This window comes from Phacochoerus africanus, chromosome 3, assembly GCF_016906955.1.
Source record: "Phacochoerus africanus isolate WHEZ1 chromosome 3, ROS_Pafr_v1, whole genome shotgun sequence".
Classification (NCBI taxonomy): domain Eukaryota; kingdom Metazoa; phylum Chordata; class Mammalia; order Artiodactyla; family Suidae; genus Phacochoerus; species Phacochoerus africanus.
Genome location: NC_062546.1, coordinates 78,606,865 through 78,629,903, shown reverse-complemented (window position 1 = coordinate 78,629,903; position 23,039 = coordinate 78,606,865). Strand labels below are relative to the sequence as shown.

At 35.5% G+C, this 23,039-nt stretch overlaps 1 protein-coding gene across 1 annotated transcript in view; it reads left to right on the top strand.

Annotated features, from left to right (window-relative positions):
- Positions 1 to 23,039, top strand: part of THSD7B (thrombospondin type 1 domain containing 7B) — an 832,155-nt gene that overhangs the window by 724,913 nt on the left and 84,203 nt on the right. The window contains exon 17 of the mRNA XM_047772023.1: positions 6,227 to 6,377. Within this exon, the coding sequence (XP_047627979.1) occupies positions 6,227 to 6,377 (151 nt within the window). The remainder of the gene's footprint in view (positions 1 to 6,226; positions 6,378 to 23,039) is intronic.

The window sequence follows — 23,039 nt, the reverse complement described above, 5'->3', positions numbered from 1 at the left end:
AGCCTCTTGGACTGTGAGAAATTAAATTTCTGTGCTTTAAGCCACCCAGCATATAATATTTTATTATGATAGCCCTAGCTAACTAGTACATACTCACTATGTTACATGCTTTACATATACGATCACTTTTAAATATGTGAAGAAGATTTTCTGGGTATCTTGCATTCCAAACTGTTACTGGCCTTAATAAAATGGCATTACACTGAATGAAACAGATTATCTGTTCATTTTCTTGAAACCTCCAAACTAGGAGACAGCTTCATGTTTTCATGGTTCATACATGACTGCAATCATTTATTCACTCAAAAAATATTTATGAATGCTTGTCTTCTATGTATCAGGCACTGCTCTAGGCACTGGGAACACAAAAGTGAACAAAACAAGCTGCTGTCCTCAACAGCAGCAGAGAAAAAATTAAGCACCAAAATTAATATATAATGGAATGTCTTTGCTATAAAATGTCAAGAAGAAAAATGAAATTAGATTGGGTGATAGAGGATACTGTTTTGGAGAGACTGAACAGCAAAATATTTCAGCAAACACCTGAACAAATGTGAGAGACTTTCATGAATGTAAGGATCTTATTAAGAGAATTTCAGAGGGAAGGAGTTTCCAAAGCTGGAACCTTCTTGACTTGTTATAACAAGATGGGTAACACCAAATCCCATGTGGCTGCTACCAATACTCAAGTTGTATTTCTTCTAAAATAAGGTTAAAGTATGTGTTTCTAACTGCATGATGAAACTATAAAAGATTTGAGACAGTGAATGATATGCTCTTACTCACATTTGAAAGGGAATTTGCTGGATGTAGCCTAGAGAAGGTATTCTGGGCTATATAAGTAGAAACAGAGATGAAGGTTTGAAGGACATCCCAGAATTCCAGGTGAGAGAGGCTGATGGTTGGATTGGGCTTAGTTAGTAATAGTGAAAATGGTGAGAAGGTCGCATTTGGACTATATTAGGAAGGTACAGATAACAGGATTTGCTTATAAAGTGATCGCAGAATGTGGAAGAAAGAGAAGTACCAAAGATGGCTGCCAGGATTTAGAATCTGAGGAATCATAATGGTGGTGCCATTTGTTGAGATGAAGAATGCTAAAAGCAAATTTTATAGAGAGAACCAAAAGCTAGCTTTTTAAATACCATAAATTTGAGATAGTACCTTAAACTTTGATCTGAGATATTACAGATTAGAGTTGAGAAAGTGATGGGGGTATAAATTTGGGCATCAACAGCTTATTAGTCTGACATATATTGATAAGAAAGAAAGAAATTGAGACATGAGGAATGCCAATATTCATATATTACAGCAAAGGGAAAGATCTTATCAATGAGACTAAGAGCCAATAGACTAGGAGGAAAACCAAGAAAATGGGGAGACAAGAGTTTTTATAAAAAAAGAGATAGTAATCAATTTTTTCTAATAGTTCCGTGAAGTGTACTAAGATAAGAATTGGCTATTGGAATTTCCATTGTGGCTCAGTGGTAACCAACCTGAATAATAAATATGAGGATATATGTTCAATCCCTGGCCTCACTTAGTGGGTTAAGGATCCAGCATTGACATGAGTCATGGTGTAGGTTTCAGATGTGGTTCAGATCTGGCGTTGCTGTGGCTGTGTTGTAGGCCAGCAACTGCAGTTCTGATTTGACTGCTAGCCTGGAAACTTCCATATGCCATGGGTGCATCCCTAAGAAGAAAATAAAAAAGAATTGGCTATTGAGTTTGGCAAAGGGGAGTCTGCTGATGATCTTGATGTGAGGTATCTATGAAATGGTTATAAAAGTGTGATTAGTGTAAGTCCAAAAGGTAATAATCAAGGAAAAGGAGAGAACAACATGGGGAGAATGAATATAGATGTGCTTTAAAGTAGTTTTGTAATGAGTTTGAATAGAAATGAGGTGATGATGAAAGGGGCGTATGGCAAGAAAATTGATGACACAAGATACATGATTTCAGGGGCATTTTCATTTGGGAATACATTAAATTTCAGTCTTTCCTCTTATGCTTATCAGAACCACCAGAAGAAGCTCTTCCTAAATCATGAAAGAAGGTTGATGTGGTAGACAGAATGATCACCCCCAAAGACATCCACATTTTAACCCCTGAGATCTGTGAATATGTTACCTGAAATAGCAAAAGTGTCTTTGTAGATATGATTAAGTTAAGGGGCTTGAGCTGGGAAGATTGTCCTGCATCATTTGGATCGGAACAGTGTATGTATCCATAAGAGTCCTAAAAGTGGAAGGGGAGATGGGAAGGGAAAAATAGAAAATGTCACTACAGAAGCAAGGCGCAGAGAGATATAGGCTGCTGACTTTGAGGATAGAGGAAGGCATATGGTGGCTTCTAGAACGTGGAAGAGGTCAGGAGATAGTTGTCCTCTAGAGCCTCCAGAAAGGAATACAGTTCTGCCAGAGCACAGATGTTAGCCTAGTGAGTTCCACGTTGTATTTCCATACTACAGAATTACAAAATAATAAATGGGCTTTATTTAAGTCATGAAGGTAGTGGTAAATTTTTCATGCTATTAATTTCTCCTAAACCTGGTTTTCAGTAACATGTCCCCATCCTTAATCAGGCCATGTGTTCTCTAACCCAAAGACCTGTTTTGTGATTCTCTCCAGTTCATAAACCCTCAGTTACCTGTAGGGGCAGGGGTGGGGCCATCACCAGGCTTTGGGAATTGGGAGAGTGGATTTTAGGGTTTAGGTACTTCTTACACATACTTTCAGTAAATCTTCCATCTTTTCAGTGACCTTCATGTCATCTACATTTCCAAAGGTACTTGGTGCCCAAAATTCCTGAATTTTTCATGTCTTCTGATATGTAAATGGAGCTACTTTCTTTGTTTGCCCCTGAAGGCTTAGTCCCTTACCACTAGTCTCTTTTCTATTATTGCCTTTAGTCCTCTCTCCTGTTCTTTGTCCTTGAAGATAATGCCACCTCCTCCTTTTTTTTTTTCCTTTTGTGTAATAAATTCCTTTACTATCATTTTTTTTTCTCTGTGTGTGGCCTATTGGGAGTGAACAAAGACTATTGCATAATGGTGACTGGACTCCATTGACCAGAAATATTACCTTTCTTTTTCAGTGAAATAATAAAAGAACATCAGCTGAGGGTGTGCAGACCAGAAGGAAAGCAATTTCCAGCTTTTAAGTTTGACCAAGGAAAGACATTAAAGCCATTTTGTGGTCCCTCCTTCCACCATTGACTATCCCCACAGGAGAAATTCAAGGCCCTAGATGACTCTGTACTTTGCCTTGCTATATTAGAAGACACTACTTACATCTCCTCTCCGTTTACTATTCTCTGTAACTTGATTTATACACCATCTAATTTTTTATTACTTAGCACCTCAGAAAGCTTTTTTTTTTTTTTTTTGTCTTTTTGCTATTTCTTTGGGCCGCTTCTGCGGCATATGGAAGTTCCCAGGCTAGGGGTCCAATCGGAGCTGTAGCCACCAGCCTACACCAGAGCCACAGCAACGCGGGATCCGAGCCGCGTCTGCAACCTACGCCACAGCTCACGGCAACGCCGGATCCTTAACCCACTGAGCAAGGGCAGGGACCGAACCCGCAACCTCATGGTTCCTAGTCGGATTCGTTAACCACTGCGCCACGACGGGAACTCCTCAGAAAGCTTTTTTATTTTGTACCAGGTGATAGACTACTTTGCAATTTTCCTGAATTAAAAATTATTGTTTATATAAAAGAAACTCCTAAGATATAGGATAATTCACCCCAGGATAGCAGGATTTAGGGAGCACCAAAAGCTCTCCAGCACAGCCCTCTTAAAATGCTTATTCCTTGGCTGTGGCATCGTGTCTGAAATTACCAGATCAAAAGTGGCATCATTTATATCATCATCCTTGTCATTATCACCTTTAATATGATCATTATCACTAGAAGAAGGAGGGATCTTACTTGTCTTTTTTTTTTTTTTAATTCTATACCCAAGCACCCAAGTAAGATGCATAGTAGGACCCCCAAAATATTTACTAAATGAATCATTATTAACAAATAATAATTTAGGAGTTCCTTGGTTGCCTAAGTGTTAGGGTATCCGGCATTGTCACTGTTGTGGCACAGGTCACTGCTGTGGTACATGTTCAATTGATCCCTGACCCAGGAACTTTTGTATGCTACAGGTACAGCCAAAAAAAAAAAAAAAAAAAAGAATAATATTGTGTCCTAATGCCTAGCAAAATGGGCCTATATATAGTAAAGCTTTATTAAATATTTTTGAGAAAATAATATAAATACAAACTTCTAATTGGAATATAATGTAAATGCAGAGCAATGCCCACAACGTAGGGCACAGGTCCATGAATTTTCACAATATGAATTCACCTGTGTAACAACCCAGAGGCCAAGACGTAAGGTATTACCAAGACTACCTAAGCCCCTAGCAGTCAAAAACCATTACTCTACGGATCACTGCTATTCTGTCTTCCTACACCATAGATGAGTATTACCGCTTCCTTAACTTGATATGAATGGAATTATATAATATATACTCTCTTGCGTCCAGCTTCTTGGCAACATAATAGTTGTGATCTCCATTCAGGCTTTCATGTGAGTAGTTCAGGTATTCTCATCACTGTATAACATTTAATGCAATGAGGTTAGTACAATATGTGCATCTATTTCACTATGGCCCAATAGATAGTCTATTCTGCTGTTGATTCCATGAAATAGTGGTGTTATGAACTTGTTCAGGCTGTTTTTTTTTTTCTTTCTTTTCTGTTTTTGTAGGATAGGTTCACATTTGTAAACATTTTGTTGCCAAAACTCAGCTTTCTGTCCAATGGGAAAGACAGGGTTTTGGGTGAAGGAGGAAAAAATAGCTTTTTTTGCTTTGCCAGGCAAGGGAGGCCACAGAAGGCTAATGCCTTAAAAACTGTGCCCCCCTTGGGAGAGAATAGGCAATGATCTTACAGTTTGGGAGTGGAAAATAGGGCCACAGATAAGGATGATGGTAGGTGCAAACTTGCATTCTTCAAAGCTGGTGTTTAGTGGCCCCAGGACTGGTCATCCTTCTTCTTTATGGAATGAGGAAAGTTTCATTAAGTAGTTAACATCTTTCATTTTTGAGGGCATTTACTTCTGCAGAAGAGCTCAGATATGTGTATCCCTTGAGAAGGACCCAGGGCCCTGCCATAAGGCTGCAAAGTTGTTTCTTGACTGTTTTACCCTTGTCTCCACATCCCCTCCTTTCCCTGATTAACAACTGTTTGAACCTACCCTTTGGAACTCAGGGAAGGTCATGGAGACGGAAGGAAAAAACTGGGAGACACAAAGGCTTTTGTTCTCAGGAGGCCCACAGAACCCTGCTTGTTTTAGTTTCTCTTGCTTATATGAACAGAAATGAAATTGTCTGGTTACAGAGCATGTGTATTTTAGTTTTAGTGGATATTGCCAACAGTTGGCTAAAGAACTTACACTCCAACCAGCAGAGTGAGAAGAATTACAGTTGCTCCACATTCTTGCCAACCCTTGATATCTGCCATGTTTGTGACTTTAGCCATTCTGGCAGTTATGTAGTGGTATAACATTTAGGTTTTATTTTGACTGAATCAATAGCAGATTATTTATCTCACGTTCACCAGTACTGATCTCAATGCAGTTATAAGTGTGCAGCTAAACCATGTGCTCAATTGCTACATGAAAATACTTGTTTATTTGCCTTTGGTTTATGATACCAAAATTCCTGCCTGATGTGCATAAAATACCTGAAAGAAAAACATGTTCATGTATTTTTTTCACATGACTTAACTATGACCTTATATATATTGGATGCAACCTAGGGAAGCTTTGATGCTACATAGCTTTAGGAAGGTTTTAAGAGAATCACCAAAACTATGAAAGGTCTAGCTATTTCAAAGTGATGGAATTATTGAGGAGAGCCTGAAACAATTGTTGCAATTAAAGAAGATTCACTTTGTGCTAGGCCTGAGTAAATATACTGTAGTAAGTCTCTTGAGATGGAGAGTTCTTTAAGGATGACAGTTGTCTCTAGTCCTTTTCTCTCTGCTGAATAAAGGGCTCTGCCTCAATAAAGCCTGACTAGCTGAAAGATTTTTGTCTTTTCCTAGTTTCTCTATTGGTATTATTTTTATGTTTATCTTTGGGGGGTAGGTGATCATGATACATCACAAAGTTTTTAAATTTACCCTCCACTGTTTTAAGTGGTCAAGACATCTTGGAATCTTGCCTTACAGATGTGTAAATACCGCTGATGGTGAAGAGGGAGCAGTGGACAACAACCTCTGCAACCAGGATGAAATCCCTCCAGAAACCCAGTCCTGCTTCCTTCTGTGTCCCAATGAATGTGTCATGTCTGAGTGGGGACCTTGGAGCAAATGCCCACAGGTAACATCTCCTCTCTTGTTTATAGCCTAATCCTTCGGGGCCACCATCACTGTTGTTCTCTATACTTTCACAGTATGGCGCTCTAAAGCATTCTTCTTGTAACTTGGGAAGACAATTTTGCCTAAGGAAGAAAAAGAATTTCGTCCCGTGAGACTGAGCAATTTAAAATGCCAGCACTTCTCTCAAGGGCTTTATCATGGGAAGACAATAAGGAAAATGATCCTGTAATGATCACACTAGGATTCAAATGCACACCCATTGTTAAAGGGGCTTCTTTAGTGCCAAAATGGTTCTCATTATAATCTGTTGGTTCTGGTCCATTTTTTCCTGGCAGAATCAATATATATTTGTAGCGCAACACTGCTGTGTGATTTAGCTTCTGTTAGTGATGATCTGTTTTTGCGTTATGCTATTTTCCTAAAGATGAGGTGTTCTTTTGCCATATTCTTCTTCCAGAGCTGGGGGAAAAAAAGAAAAAAAAAACAACAACCTTTTTTAAAAGTAAAAAGCCTTTGCATTCTTCTTCTTTATTTTTTTAAATGACGACATAACAGGAATATGGCAAAATAAATATTCTTCAAGTAGTATGATTCAACTTAGTAGTCACAGAAGGTAAAGTTTGATATTTTATACTTAATGTTCCTGCCTAAAGAGCTAAAAAAAAAAATGAGGATAAGGAACATATTATATGGTTACAAACACTCGGAAAGAAATAATTAGAATACTTTGATTTCAGTAGTGATACTGACAATTTGTGGAAAAAATTGTGGAAAATTTTGTATGAAAATGGAAAATATTTTTGAAATCAGTTAATGTCCTGTATTTTGATTTATTAATTGTTGATCCCTTATTAATTATTGCAAATTATTATATTTGATGTTTCTATAATCCTATTCCAGAAAGACATTTTTTTACTATTATTTTTATTGTTATTGTTATTAGTTGAGTTGTTCTTTGGGGATAGTGTTCATCCAGAAAACTTTTTTGTCTTGTCACAGAAGGAATTCAGAAACTAAATGAAACTTGAGAAAATAAAGTGAGGATTTGTGAGAAATATGCCTCCAGAGGGGAGGCAGGCAGATAGGCCAGCAGCTGCGCTGTGTTTCTTTGACAAACCAGTTATGAGGGACATACAAACAATGGTTATTGGGAAGGAGGGGTTTGGGAGTCATATTCCCTAAGTTTTATTCCAGGACCATATTCTCGACTGGAGGTGGGAATTTTATCCTTTTTTTTTTTAGCTTTGATGGGCAGCGTCATGGAACCAGGGCAGGATGTGAACTTCTTATCTATAAGGCTAATTGTATTGTAATGAGGGCATAATGAGCAACAGGTTACATTTGGACACTGAAGATTGCACCTCTTCCCACCTTTCTTATTCTGCATCCAGGGCACTTATCACCCCTAAAATGTGTGTTTTCCTCTCAGTCTGGAGGTTTCTGTTTTTCTTTATCTGCCCCTGGACCCCAACTGTTCACAAGATGTGTGGTTTCCTGCCACCTGCACTGTGCCCAACCCCTTGCTCTGCTCATACCTTGTTATCTGCCTGCTGTAACAACAGGAGAATACAATATTAAGATGAAGAGGCCTAGTTAAAAGGTAATTTGTAAGAAAATAATGTTGTCCAACCAAGTCATTTATTTTAAGTTAATTTGAATGTAGTGAAAATTAACATTTCATGAGTACTTCTTTTGTGCAAAACCCATTGAAAAATTATTCCTTTTAGTTCTTGCAATAATCCTACTAAGTGCCTACTATTATCAGTCCCATTGTATAGCTGAAGAAACTGATTCTCAGAAAGGCTAAATAGCTTGCACAAAATTTTACATTTAATAAGTGTTGGAGCTGAGAATGAGCCTTATTCTGTCTCGTGGAGTCCATGCCTTTGATTTCACATCCTCTGCTCACTTATTTTAGAAGAATTAAGGTAGATTTAGAGTCATAACTTCTTTTTCTTTAATATGCAGTATTTATTTTAAGAGCAAAGCTATAATAGCTTTCTGTATGATTTGGCTTTCTGTATGATTATTCCATGACTGAGGACATATATTCATACTTGAGAAAGTGTGGTAACATATACTCGTTATTAGTCAACCTGCAGAAGAATTAGCAACCTAAAGAAATTTAATTAATTGTAGAGATCACCAATGTCCTCACTTCTTTTTTTCAAATTTGCTCACAGAAGACTCCACTAAGCTATAATCACTTTGCATGAAAACATTGCCCTTTTAAGCTACTGAGCTAAAATATTTAGCTAAGGTACATATTATACCATGTTGTCATGGCCTGGCATTCTGTGTTTGCTCCTTCAGTTTCTTGGAGCCAAATTTATTTAAGGTTTGCTTTTCTCAGCATACTCACTATATTTTTGAAGTGTTGAGACATTGAAACTGGAGAAAATATTTTAACCTCCTTTCACGTATCTGGAAGATGACACAGACAGTTACTCGCCTGTCATCATGAAGCGAGGAGGTTGTTTCTTCAACTGCTTATATCCCTTTGAAGTTATATATTAATAATCAGATCTCTGACAACAACAGCAACAACTGTCACTGAGCACATCTTATGCAATGGACACTGTGCTGGAGTTTCAGGACTACATTTTGCTGTGATGTTAGAACACTTATCTGGGGTCGCTAAGGTCTACCTGACTGCAATGGCCTCCTTCTTTCTCAGATGCATACTGCTCTCAAGTGTAAATAAAGATTTTAAAATGGAAAAGAAATGGTAATCAGGGCTCATAACTGATTATATTCCCTGTCTCCAGATAAGTTGCATCATTTTAATAAATTGTATCATCTTAGCATAATGCCCCAACCTCATGGGTGCTGAAGCAGTGCTTGATGGTGATTATGATCATGATTACAGCAAAGTTAGCAAACTGGATCCATGTGCCTGAAGTTTAATTAGCACTTCAGTGCCCATCTTCTGAGAAAAAAAAAGCTAACAATTATTGTATAATTGTTCTGTATACTTGTGCTGATTCATAGATTCTAAATCTTGGCAATTATTTTACCAAGTTCTCTTTTGGTAGTCTGCAGTGTGACATATGTTGAGGAAACCAGTTTGCTGCATTATTTTTTCTTCTTCTTATACCCAGGGCCAGGACTTTAGAGTCAAATATATAAACAAATAAATAAAAAAATAAGCTCTTAAAAAAAAGATTATTTCAGAGACAAAAATGTGTTTCTGTTACATATCTGCACAATGCTCTGAAATTTATATTTTGATTTAGCTATAAAAATGTTGTTTAATGTGAAATAAGCTTAATGATGTTTTTAAGCATGGTTAAGAAAGTAGATTTGGCAGTTAATGAAAAGACACTTAGCAAAACCAATTAATCAATTAAAACTATTTCTTGAATTCCTCTATGTATCCTACACTCTGAGGCCAAATACAAATGCCAGAATATCTGTGCACCAAGGAGTTTATACTTCTTGGTATCTTTTATAAATATTACTGCACAGGTGCAGCCAAGAATTCAATAGCTGACTTAGCAGTGTTTATTAGTTCACACAGTGTTCACTAATAAGATTGTATGTACTATATGAAATAATTAAAAATGCACTTTCTAACCTCTGAGTCACTGATTTTCTCACAGCTCCTCTGCCCCGCCCAGAAATTCTGAGTCAGTAAATCTGTTGTGGTTCCCATGAATTTCCATTTCTAACACTTCAATTAAAAAATATTTTTTGCATGAATCTACTTATTTATTTTGGGTGGAAAAGGCCTTTTTTTTGGCAGGAGGGGCACTGCACCAGCAGCATATGGAAGTTCCTGGGCTAGGTAGGGGTCAAATTGGAGCTGCAGCTGCCAGCCTAAACCACAGCCACAGCAACACGGGTCCTGAGCTACATATGCAACCTATGCCACAACTTGCAACAAGGCTGGATCCTTAATCCACTGAATGAGGCCAGGGATAGAATCTGTATCCTCATGGATACCAGCCGGGTTCTTAACCCATAAGCCACAACGGGAACTCTGAAATGGCATTTTTTTTCTTTTTTTTTTTTTGTCTTTTTGCCATTTCTTGGGCCACTCCCATGGCATATGGAGGTTCCCAAGCTAGGGGTCGAATCAGAGCTGTAGCCACCGACATATGCCAGAGCCACAGCAAAACGGGATCCGAGCTGCATCTGTGACCTACAACACAGCTCACGGCAATACCGGATCCTTAACCCACTGAGGCCAGGGATCGAACCCGCAACCTCATGGTTTCTAGTGGGATTCGTCAACTGCTGAGCCACGACGGGAACTCCCTGAAATAGCATTTTTAAAATTTATTTATTTCCAACATTATTGAGATATAATGGATATACAGCACTGTAGAAGTTTAAGGTGCACAGCAGAATGATTTTCCTTACATAAATCATAAAATGATTATCATGATAAAAATTCCATCATCTCATAGAAATACAAATTTAAAGACAAAAAAAATTTTTCTCTTGTGATAACTCTTAGGATTTACTCTCAATTTTTTTAACACACAGCAGCATTAATTATATTTGTCATATTGGACATTACATCTCTAGTACTTATTTATCTTATACCTGGAAGTTTGTACCTTTTGTCTCCCTTCTCCTGATTCCCCCTTCCCTCACCTCTGGTAACCACAAATCCAATCTCTTTTTCTATGAGTGTGTTTGTTCCTGACGTATAATAGTTCCTATCACACAACATGGCTTGTTAACTATTGAATAAACACCTAGCATTATGTGGAAACTTAGCTTATATTTACAGATGATTTCCACGTGCCAGACAATGTGCTCAGTACTTCATTATTTCAGTTAATCTGCATAAAACAACTATGAAATAGATACTGTTACCCCCAGAATGTATAGATGAGTAAACTGAGGCTTAGCTTAGACACCTGCTCTTTTAAAGAGCTCAAAAGAGGCATAGCGACTGAAAGCACAGGAAGTCTATAGACTCCTACTCAGTACAAAAGAAATAGATATAAGCCACACTTCCTGTAAATCTGTTGTCTCCTTTTCTGGCCTACTTTGACAATTAGATTTATGAAGGAGGATCCTTCTAAACTGAACAGTCTACCTCATTTAAATAGTTTGCCAAGGAAGGAAAGGAAGGGAATCTTGACAAAGGGTGCAGCTAATGCACAGGAACCCTTTTGGACCCTGTGATTGTGGCCAAGGTACTTACATTTGTGAGTTGTAGGTTTCTTATTAGAAAAATAAGGATAACAACAGCTGGTTTCGGCAATTGCCTAAGGACTCAAGATAATAACTATAAAGTGAATAGCACGAGGTATTACTACAGGTTTAAAAAAAAAGAAGAAGAGGAGGAAGGAGAAGCAAATCAAAGTCCCCCCTTACATTGTTTATAGTGTTGCAGGAATTATCCCTCCTTCCAAAATGAGTTAATACTTGCTGTTAGAGAAAATAAAATGTCACATTCTTTGCTGAAAAATGACTTATGCCTAATTTAATAGTGTTTCCCAAAAACAAGGCATCAGAAAGATAACTTTGAATGAGTGAGTTACTGCACCATCCTATAACTGCCAATTGCCAACTATAACAAAGAAGAAAAAGACAGAGGCATTAAAGATTGTAATGAGACCATTTTAACTATACTGGGAAGAATTGGAGCCTAGAAATGGGTCAAGCAAAAACAAATGCAATTTAAGACAGAATTTGAAGAAAATGGGCTATGTGTTTCACTTTTTCTCATGTTGTTTTTTTGTTCCCATAACACACACTAAAGTACACACATGTATGCACACACATCGACATATGTATAATTTATTTTTTGATTCTGATATTTCACTTCTGTAGAATGCTTTAATGTAAAAGGAAGCTTATGGAATTATACATATAAAACATTTTGAAATAGTGTTCATTCTTCAAAGGTATGTATGTAAAAATACACATGTGCAGGTATGTATATATAACAAATACATATATGTATTTGTTCATTTTTTATTACACAATATTTTTTATCTACCTAATTTTTTTCAATTTTTATGCTTCCCTTCATATTTTAAAATTATGCTGATGAGTACTCATAGAATTTTCAGGAGAGATTTATCCACTTCTGAATTCTGAAAATGCTCAGCCTCTGACCCATCTGAAAAAATATGTGGTTTTCCTCATTTATGTTATCAATCCCTACAGAATAAGAATTTTCTATTAATGACTCTCCTTGGAGGCTCAACAAAGAATTTTTTTTTTTAATGACCACATCTATGGCATATGGAAGTTCCTGGGCCATGGACTGAATCTGAGCCCTAGCTACAACCTACACCACAGTTGCATCAATGCTGGATCCTTTAACCCACTGTGCTGGACCTGGGATCAAACCTCCATATCCTCAGAAACCTGAGCCACTGCAGTCAGATTCTTAACACACTGTGCCACAGTGGGAACTCCAGAATTTCTTTTTCTTTTTCTTTATTGGCCACACCCATGGTACATGGAAGTTCCTGGGCCTGGGATCAAATCTGAGGGGGGGTTGTGACCTATGCCACAGCTGCAGCAACCCCAGATCCTTAATCCACTGCACTGGGCCTGGGAGACCCATACTTCCATAGAGACAAGCTGTATCATAACTCACTATACCACAGAAGGAACTCCTAGAAATTTCTTAAATAATTATATTGATAAGGAAAAGCAAAGAGAGTCTTGGAGATGAATTTTGAAACTGATGTATACTTTCTTTACAGAAGCAAGCCTTCAGAAAACCTCTCCAGAAAGATGACTTAAATTTAGCAAACCTATTTGGTTTCTTTGTTTTGTTTTAATTACTCAATGAATTTTCTTACATTTATAGTTGTACAACAATCATCACAAACAAATTTTATAGCGTTTTCATCCCAAACCCTCAGTGCATCCCCCCACCACCCTATTTGAACTTTAATTGATTCACTCTCAGCTGAATGCATCAAAGCTTGGCTAGAACTGTAGCTGGGCATCCTCTCACACTGTGGGAACTGGAGATTCATTAAACAGTGGTCCAAATGCAACCCCATGATCAAACAGTAACTCAAATCTTTATGTTATCACCAGAACAACCTCTGGAGAAAGATCACAAAGGAAAACTTTGCAAAGAAACTATGTAGGGCTTAAGTGTCATCAAAATTAGATTCTACCATAGCCTTAGTGTATTTCTAAAATATATCTTATTTCTCTACTTTTTTCTCTCACTCTTTGTGTATGTGGCATATATTAGTGAAAGCCATTGCACAAATATGGGCACATATACTCTGCTCTTACTCCTGCAGGCAAAGACACTGTTTTAAAAGAGAAAGAGAAATGCCTGCCAGTTTTCTGAGAAGTGCCCCAGAATTCAGTATTAGAAGAAAAATGCCTTTATTTTCATGGTGCTCCAGTGTTATTTTTGGTAAAGTCTGTAAACATTGATATTCTATTACTGATCATTTAGCATTTTTAGCACATTAGTGCTACCTCTGAAAGTTACAATTCCAGGGAAGCACTTTACCCCAATGTTTACTGCTAGTCCTTAGGTCCAAGTGTTTCATCAGCCTCCCTTCATGGCTGATGGCATGAGCATGACAAACTCTGTCTCTGGAAGGCATGTCTAAGGATGACAACCCTCCAGCTACCCAGTGCTTTTCTTTGACTCACAACTGAAAGTGAGGGAGAAAGGGGATAATTTTCTGTATTGTAGATTGCAAATTCTGGTTGCTTCTATTAAATTGATATTGGCTCTTGTCAGAAGCAGATAATTCATTACTCAGGGACTTGTGGAGTATTTCACCCCTGTAATGTTTCATATCACTCAGAACCATTCTTATTTCCACAACCACATCAGGTCCCGCAAAAAGGGTGTCTAATTTCATGCAGGTTTGCAGCAAATGATAGTCCTATAAAAGCGGTCTATTGGGATGCTTTTTAAAATTTAATAGGTTTGTTATCATTCTTTTTTATGCAGTACAATTTCTTTGACTCTCACTATCACCAATTTGATGTACAAAATAAGAATTTCATTGCTCTCAATTTCTCTGTCTGTATATCTTTCTCTCTCCCTCTCTCTAGTCCTATCTTTATCTGTTATCTCTATAATATAAATTCTCAGAAAAAATCATATAAAAAGCCCCATAAATTAATCATTCAATTTCACTATTGATCACTCAACTTTAGTATTGATTGCCCAGCTTCAATAATTATCTACGTATGACAATTTTACTCATTTCCTCCTGACCAATTCTTAACCCTTCTCTTATAAATGACTTTGTATCATTTCATCCATATATATCTTCCCAGGAAATATGATCAATTACAACAACAGAAGAACATCAGTATTTTTTTATACCTTGCAGAAGGATGATTTTCAAAAAATTAAAAACATGACTCTCATACATGTCAAAATTTAATTAGCTCATTAATGATTAAAGCAGCATGATTATAAGGTTTAAGGAGAATTGGAAAGGACTGAGAGCATTTACTCCTAGCAAGGATGGAATATTATTAGATTTATTTGGATTAGATTGACTTTATGCTCTCATTACAAACAACTAATAAAGGAGCCAAATATATAAAACAACAGTTTTTAGATACGGGCCCACTAGGTAGCTTGGAATCATGATCCTTAGGGAGGAAAATGAAATGATGAATGTGACCCTTATAATCACCATGGCTTCCTGGATGGAGGAATTTTCTGGATGGTGGTGCCAAGAATGAAACTCCACCAAAATCATGGTGAGGAGGCAGAGATCAGAGGTCTGAGATATAGAGGAGACTGAAATTTAAAGTTCAAAATACTGAAAAGGGTAGAGCTAGGCAAAGAAAGAAGTCTAGATTATCTACGTAGGGGTCTCTTTAATTCTTGGTTAAATACTAATTTGCACATACAAGAAGTAAAACTCCATGAGTTCAGACAAAGAATAACTTCTGGGAAGCTGCTGGGTATATACATTCCAAAGGTCATGAAAGTCTGGGAGATATTTTAATTCTACCCAGCCAGTAGAGAGATACCTTTTCAAACCCACAAGGATTATACCTTAGGAGGAGGGTTAAATTAGCCCTACAGTAAAGTCTACTCTAAAATTACCCTAATGAAATTTAGAAACAAAATTTAGGCAGATCAGGGGATCCACAAGTAACTTTAGTGCCTACCAAAAAAACCTCACACTTAAATAGAGGACAAAAAGTTTTTTTTTTTTATTAAAAGAAAATTTAACAGTGTAACATTCACAGTGTATAAGAGTGGTTAGTGACTAAAAGAAGGCATGACCCAAGCTTAGGCAATGCTGACAATATTTTGTTTCTTGAGTTCTGGTCTGGTAATTCAATTGTTTTCACATTGTGAAGAGTTATTCAGCTGTATTCCTATGATATGTGCATTTTTATAAATGTATCTCATACCTAATTACTGTACATATGAAGAGGCAACAAACTGTGATCCATCAGCAAGAGAAAAACCAGTCAATAGAAGCAGGAGCAGAAATAACAGATATTATAGAAATTGAGAATAAGGGATTTAAATACAGCTATAATAAATATTTAAGTATGCCTTGGAGTTTAAAGGAAATACGGAAGAGTAAAATAGAACATATTGAAAGAATCATATGTAAACTTTTGGAGATCTAAAATACAATATCTAAAATGAAAAATTTACCAAATGGGAATAATAGCACATTAAACTTTGCAGAAGAAAAGACGAGCAAACCTTAAGACATAGTAATAGAAACCATGCTAAAGCAAAGAAAGAGACAAGACTGAAAAAAAAAATGAGTAGAAACTAAATGATCTATATGACATTACCAAGTGGCTTAATTTAACTTTAATTGGAGCTCTTGAAGAAAAGTAGGAAATTGTCAGAAAAATATTTACAGAAAAATATTTAAAGAACTAATGGCTGAAATTATTCTAAATCTAGGGTTGACTGTAGCTTTCAGCAGACATTGCGCAAATGATATAATCCTGGTTGACAATATTCTCAGAACAAAACAGGGAAAAACACTACAGGTCTCAATGTTTATTATATAGGCAGTTACATAATCCTTTTGTTTTCAATTTGGTAGTCTGTGCTTAACTGTGCCTAGTGTTTCCAGTACAGAGAATTCTGTTTTACACATTTAAAAATAATAAATTTCTAGGAGTTACCATGGTGGCTCAGTGGTAACAAACCTAACTACTATCCATGAGAATGAGGGTTCAATCCCTGATGCTGCTCAGTGGGTTGAGGATCCGGTGTTGCTGTGAGCTGTGCTGTAGGTCTCAGACGTGGCTTGGATCCCATGTTGCTGTGGCTATGGCATAGGCCTGCAGCTACAGCTCTAGTTTGACCTCTAGCTTGGGAACCTCCATATGCCATGGGTGTGGCCCTAAAAGACTAAAAAATAAATAAATAAAACAATAAAATTCTAGTCTATAGCTGAAGGCATCTGGATGTCTCCAAGTGATCAAAGCTGTATGGTGGTTCTAATTATTTCAAAAACATATTTTGAATGAGTACTCTAGTTTTGAGCCCTAAATCCATCTCCTTTTTCAGATGTAGTTGCTGCTAGAATTCCTATTCCTTTGAGGCCTTAGAAAATGAACCAAGTTCCAACAATTACCCATTGCTGATTTGGAATTCAGTATTGTCAGGTCAACTAAAGCAATCATCACATCACTGTTATGGTTTCCTAAAATTTTTGATGTCACATCCTTAAATTATACCATGGTCATAATCAATTGTACATCTTATAAACAAATTCTTTTACTCTCATTTTCATCCTTTTAATGTCATCTCAGTGATGTTACTGGGAGGTGTTCTGTATAATCTTCCAATTTTAACTAGATTCTCTATAAATTGAATATTAACTCAATTTATGTATCTCATGCCATATAAAAGTATTCAGTTTCTTTCTTAGAGAATTCACAGATTATAATTTTAAAATACAGTTCTAATAATTTAATTGCTTAAAAATAAGTAAAGATATTTAATTCATTTGACATCTAGTTTTGTGTATGGTATGCTATGGGCTATTCTATTAAATTCCAAATGAAAATTATTCCACTTTTCTGTTTTCTGTATTTTAGGTGTTTTTTTAAATATAATCATGAGAATGTTTTTTTTTTGCCGTATATAATTAAATTTTTATCACTGTTATTAACATTATTTTTTCCATATGCATTTCTAACTGGTTAATTCTAGTGTCAAGTTAAACTACTGGGTGTTATGTATATCTTGCATTCACTATGTTTTATAAATTTTCTTATTAATTCTGGTAGTTTTCTTACTGGTCTACTCATTTAGGTTTTCCTTATCATATAATCTTATAAGCTACATACAATCATATAACTTGCAAATAATTGTTTTTATCTTTTTGATATTTACATCACTTTATCATAACATATTTTATTAGAAAACTTTCTAAATAATTCTAAAAGTAAAAAATTATTTCATGGAGTTCCCGTCGTGGCGCAGTGGTTAACGAATCCGACTAGGAACCATGAGGTTGCGGGTTCGGTCCCTGCCCTTGCCCAGTGGGTTAACGATCCGGCGTTGCCCTGAGCTGTGGTGTAGGTTGCAGACGCGGCTCTGATCCCGCGTTACTGTGGCTCTGGCGTAGGCCGGTGGCTACAGCTCCGATTCGACCCCTAGCCTGAGAACCTCCATATGCCGCGGGTGCAGCCCAAGAAGTAGCAACAACAACAACAACAACAACAAAAAGACAAAAGACAAAAAAAAATTATTTCATTTTCTTTCCAAGTTTTAATTATAATGTGATGTTTGAACTATTTTACTGATATTTAGTTATTTTACAATATTGTATGGTATCAGGTATACAGCATAATGTTTCCATATTTTTTATAGGTTATGATCCATTGAGAGTTACTATAAAATAATGGCTATAATTCCCTATTTGATACAGTATATCCTTATTTTTTATCTGTTATACATAGTAGTTTGTATCTCTTAATCTCATACCCCTAATGTGCCCCTCCCGGTTTCCCTTTCCCACTGGTAACCACTAGTTTGTTTTCTATATCTTTGAGTTTATTTCTGTTTTGCTATATACATTAATTTGCATTAATTTTGCTATATATTTTAATTTACATTATTTTTAGATGCTACATATAGGTGATATAGTACTTGTCTTTGTCTCCCTGACTTATTTCACTTGGCATAATATCCTCTGGTTTATCCATATTGCTACAGATGGCAGAATGTCATTCTCTTTTATGGATGAATAATAATAAATAATAATGAAACATTTTCTTTATCCATTCCTATCTTGATAGACACATGGGTTGCTTACGTATCTTGGATATTATAAATAGTGCTGATATGAACATTGGGATGCATGTAGCGTTTTGAATTACTGTTTTAGTACTTTGTTGTTGTTTTTGTTTTCTGGATATATAGCCAGGAGTGGAATCACTGGTTCATATGATAGTTCTATTTTTAGTTTTTTGAGGAACCGCCATACTTTTTTCAATAGTGGCTGCACTAATTTAAATATTCCCACCAATGTTGTACAAGGGTTCTCTTTTCTCCACGTCCTTGCCAGCATTTGTTATGATAGCCATGCGTGTGAAGTTATATTTCATTGTGTGTGAAGTTATATTTCACAGGTGTGAAGTTATATTTCATTGTTACAGGTGTGAAGTTATATTTCATTGTGTGTGAAGTTATATTTCACAGGTGTGAAGTTATATTTCATTGTCACAGGTGTGAAGTTATATTTCATTGTGATTTTTATTCACACTTCTCTAATGACTAGTGATTTTGAGAATTTTTTCATGTGCTTATTAGCCATCTATATGTCTTTTTTGGAAAACTGTCTCTTCAGTTATTCTGTACATTTTTTTAATTGGGTGTTTTTTTGATATTGTGTTATATGAACTGTTTGTATGTTTTAGATGTCTCACTTGTTGGTCACACCACTTGCAAATATTTTCTCTCATTTTATAGATTGTCTTTTCATTTTGTCAGTAGTTTCCCTGTTATGTAAAAACTTTTTAGTTTGTCCCATTTGTTTATTTTTGCCTTTCTTTTGTTTTAGGAGATAGATCCAAAAAATACTGCTGTGCTTTATGTTGTAGGTGAAGAATATTCAGACTATGTTCACTTCTATGAACATGGTTTATGATCTTTACGGTTCTGGTTTCAAATCTTACATTTAGGGTTTTTTTTAATTAAAGTATAGTTGATTTATGTATTATGTCAATTTTGTCTGTACAGCAAATCATTCATACATATATATATATTCTTTTTTAATATTATTTTCCATCATGATCTATCCTAGGAGATTGGATATATTTCCTGCTGCTATACAGTAACACTTTGTTGTTTATCCATTCTAAATGTAATAGTTTACATCCACTAACCCCCAGTTCTCAGTCTATCCCACTCCTTCCCTCCACATTTAGGTCTTTAATTCATTTTGAGTTTATTTCTGTATATGGTGTGAGGTAATGTGCTAATCTCATTGTTTTACATGTACCTGTCCAATTTTCCCAATACCACTATTTGAAGAGACTGTCTTTTCTCGATCTAATATTCTGTGTCTCCCTTTGTTGAGATTAATTGACAATAGGTTCCATTTGTATATGTTTTTGTGCCAGTACCATGCTCATTTGATTACTGGAGCTTTGTCATACAGTCTGATGCTGGAAAGTGTAATACTTTCAGCTTTGCTTTTCTTCCTCAAGATCATTTTGGCAATTCAGTGTCTTTTGTGGTTCCATGTGAATTTTAGGATTATTTTTTTTAGTTCTGTAATAAATGTTGTGGATATTTTAATCAGTACCACATTAAATCTGTAGATTGCTTTGGGTATAGTCATTTTAATAATATTAATTCTTCCAATCCAAAAGCACCAGTCATCTTTCCTTTTTTGAAATCATCTTCAATTTTCTTTATTAATGTTTTAGTTTTCAGGGTTTAGATCTTTCATTTCTTGATTGTTTGTGTGGTTTTTAAACTATATTGATTTTTATTTTCATTGTGATAGTTATTTTTTATTTGTTAATTTATTTTTATTAAGGTATAGTTGATTTACAATGTGCCAATTTCTGTTGTACAGCAAAGTGACCCAGTCCCATATATATGTGTATATATATATGTATATATGTAAAATACACATACATACATATATACACATTCTGATAGTTTATTATTAGTGTATAGAAAAGAAGTAGATTTCTGTATATTAATATTATATCCTGCAACTTTTCCAAATTTATTTATTCTAATAATTTTGGGGTGGATATATTAGGGCTTTCTGTATAAAACATAATCTTATCTGCAAATAGTGAAGTTTTACTTCATTCCCTCCAATTTGAATGTCTTTTATTTATTTGTTTCTTATCTAATGACAGTGTCTAAGTCTTCCAGTACTATGTTAAATGGGGTGGAGGGCAGGGGGCGGGAGTGGACATCTTGTTCCTAAATCTAGAGAAAAGGTTTTCAGATTTTCACTGTTGAATGTATTAGCTGTGTGTTTGAGAAATGGCCTTTATTATGTTGAGATAACTTCTCTCTATACCCACTTTGATGAAAGTTTTTATTACAAATATATGTTGAATTTTGTCACATGCTTTTTCTGCATCTATTGAAATGATCTTGTGATATCTATTCTTCCTTTTGTTAATGTAGAATATCACATTAGTTGATTTGTGAATATTGATTCATCCTTATGACTGTGAGTTCTACTTGATCATGGTGCACAACCCTTTTTATATATTGTTAGATTCAGTTTGCTCAAATTTTGTTGAGGATTTTTGCATCTATGCTTATCAGATTATTGGCCTGTATTTTTGTTTTTTGTTTTTTTTTTTGAAATATCTTTGTCAGGTTTTGATATCAGGATAATGTAGAATGAATTTGGTAGTATTCTAGCCTCTTCAATACTTTGAAATAGTTTGAGAAGGACAGGTATTATTTTTTCTTATATATTTGGTATAATTACCCTGTGAAGCCTTCTGGTCAGCCCTTGACTTTTGTTTGCTAGGAGTTTCTGTATTCCCTTCCTTTTTTAAAAAAACTTTTTAACTAAAGTATAGTTGATTTACAATGTTTCGTCAATTTCTGTTGTACAGCAAAGTGATCTAATTACTAATGATTGTAAAAAATGGTCTGTTTCTTCTTCATTCAGTCTTGGCAGTTTTTATCTTTCTAGAAATTTGTCCATTTCTTCTAGGTTGTCCAATTTGTTGACATTTAACTCTTTGTAGTGTGTTAACATGATTTTCTTTATTTCTGTGGTATCAGTTGTTATTCTTCCTCTTTCATTTCTTATTTTGTTTGTTTGTTTGCATCTCTTTTCTTCTTGGTAAGCCTGGAAAAAGGTTTATCATTGTGTTTATTTCTTTTTATAGTAGCTCTTGATTTCACTGATCTTTTCTATTCTCTCTTTCTCTTTTTTTGATCATATTTTATTTCCCCTCTGATCTTTGGCATTTTGTTTCTTCTGCTGACTTTGGGTTTTGTTTGTTCTTTTTCTAGTTCTTTTAGGTGGTAAATTAGGTTACTTATTTGAGGTTTATTGTGTTCCTTGAGGAAAGACTTATTGTTATAAACTTCCCTCTTAGAACTGCTTATGCTGCATCCCATAGATTTTTGAGTATTGTGTTTCTCTTTACATTTGTCTCAAGATATCACTTTGGTTTCTTCACTCACTCTTTGGCTTTTTGGTAGCATGGTTTTTAGTCTCCATGTATTTGTTATTTTTCTATTTTTCTTCTTATAATTGATTTCTAGTTTCATAATATTGTTGTGAGAAAAAAGGTATGATAGAATTTTTATCCTCTTTGATTTGAGATTGCTTTTCTGGTTTAGCCTGTGATCTATCCTGTAGAAGGTCTTGTGTGCACTTGAAAAGAGTGTGTATTTGCTGGTTTGGGGTGTAGTATTTTATAGATGGCTATTAAGTCTTATTTAATCCATTGCATCATTTAACACCATTGTTTCCTTACTGATTTTTTTGGTCCGGATAATCTGTCTATTGATGTTAGTAGGTGTTAAAATTCCCTACTGTTAGTATATTGCTGTCAATTTCTCCTTTTATGACTATGAGTACTTACTATTAGTGTTTAATTATATATTTAGGAACTCCCATATTTGGCACATATATATCAATAAATGTAATAAATATCCTCTTCTGGTATTGATCCCTTTACATTGTATAGTGCTCTTCCTTGTCTTTTGTGAACAGCTTTTGTTGTAAAGTTTTGTCTGATAAGAGTATTGCTAACCTTATTTTTTTTTCAGTTTTCATGAAATACTGTTTTTCAGTCTATTTATTTAGCTCTAAAGTGAGTCTCTTGTAGGCAGCATGTGGAATAGTCTTGTTTATTAACCCAGTCAATCACCCTATGTGAGCATATAATCTATTGAAATTTAAAGTAATTTTTTTTTTCTTTTTAGGCCCAAACCTGTGGCATATTGAAGTTCCCAGGCTAGGGGTCAAATTAGAGCTACAGCAGCTGGCCACACCACACCCACAGCCATGCCAGATCCAAGCCGCATCTGTGAACTACACCACAGCTCACAGCAAAGTCAAATCCTTAACCTACTGAGCAGGGCCAGGGATTGAAGCTTCATCTTCATGTATATTGAGTTCATTTATTCTGAGCCACAGTGGGAACTCCTAAAGTAATTATTGATACATATGTACTTATCGCTATTCCATTATTTGTTTTCCTATTGTTTTTGCAGCTCTTCCTGTTCAATTTTTTTAATTTATTCCTT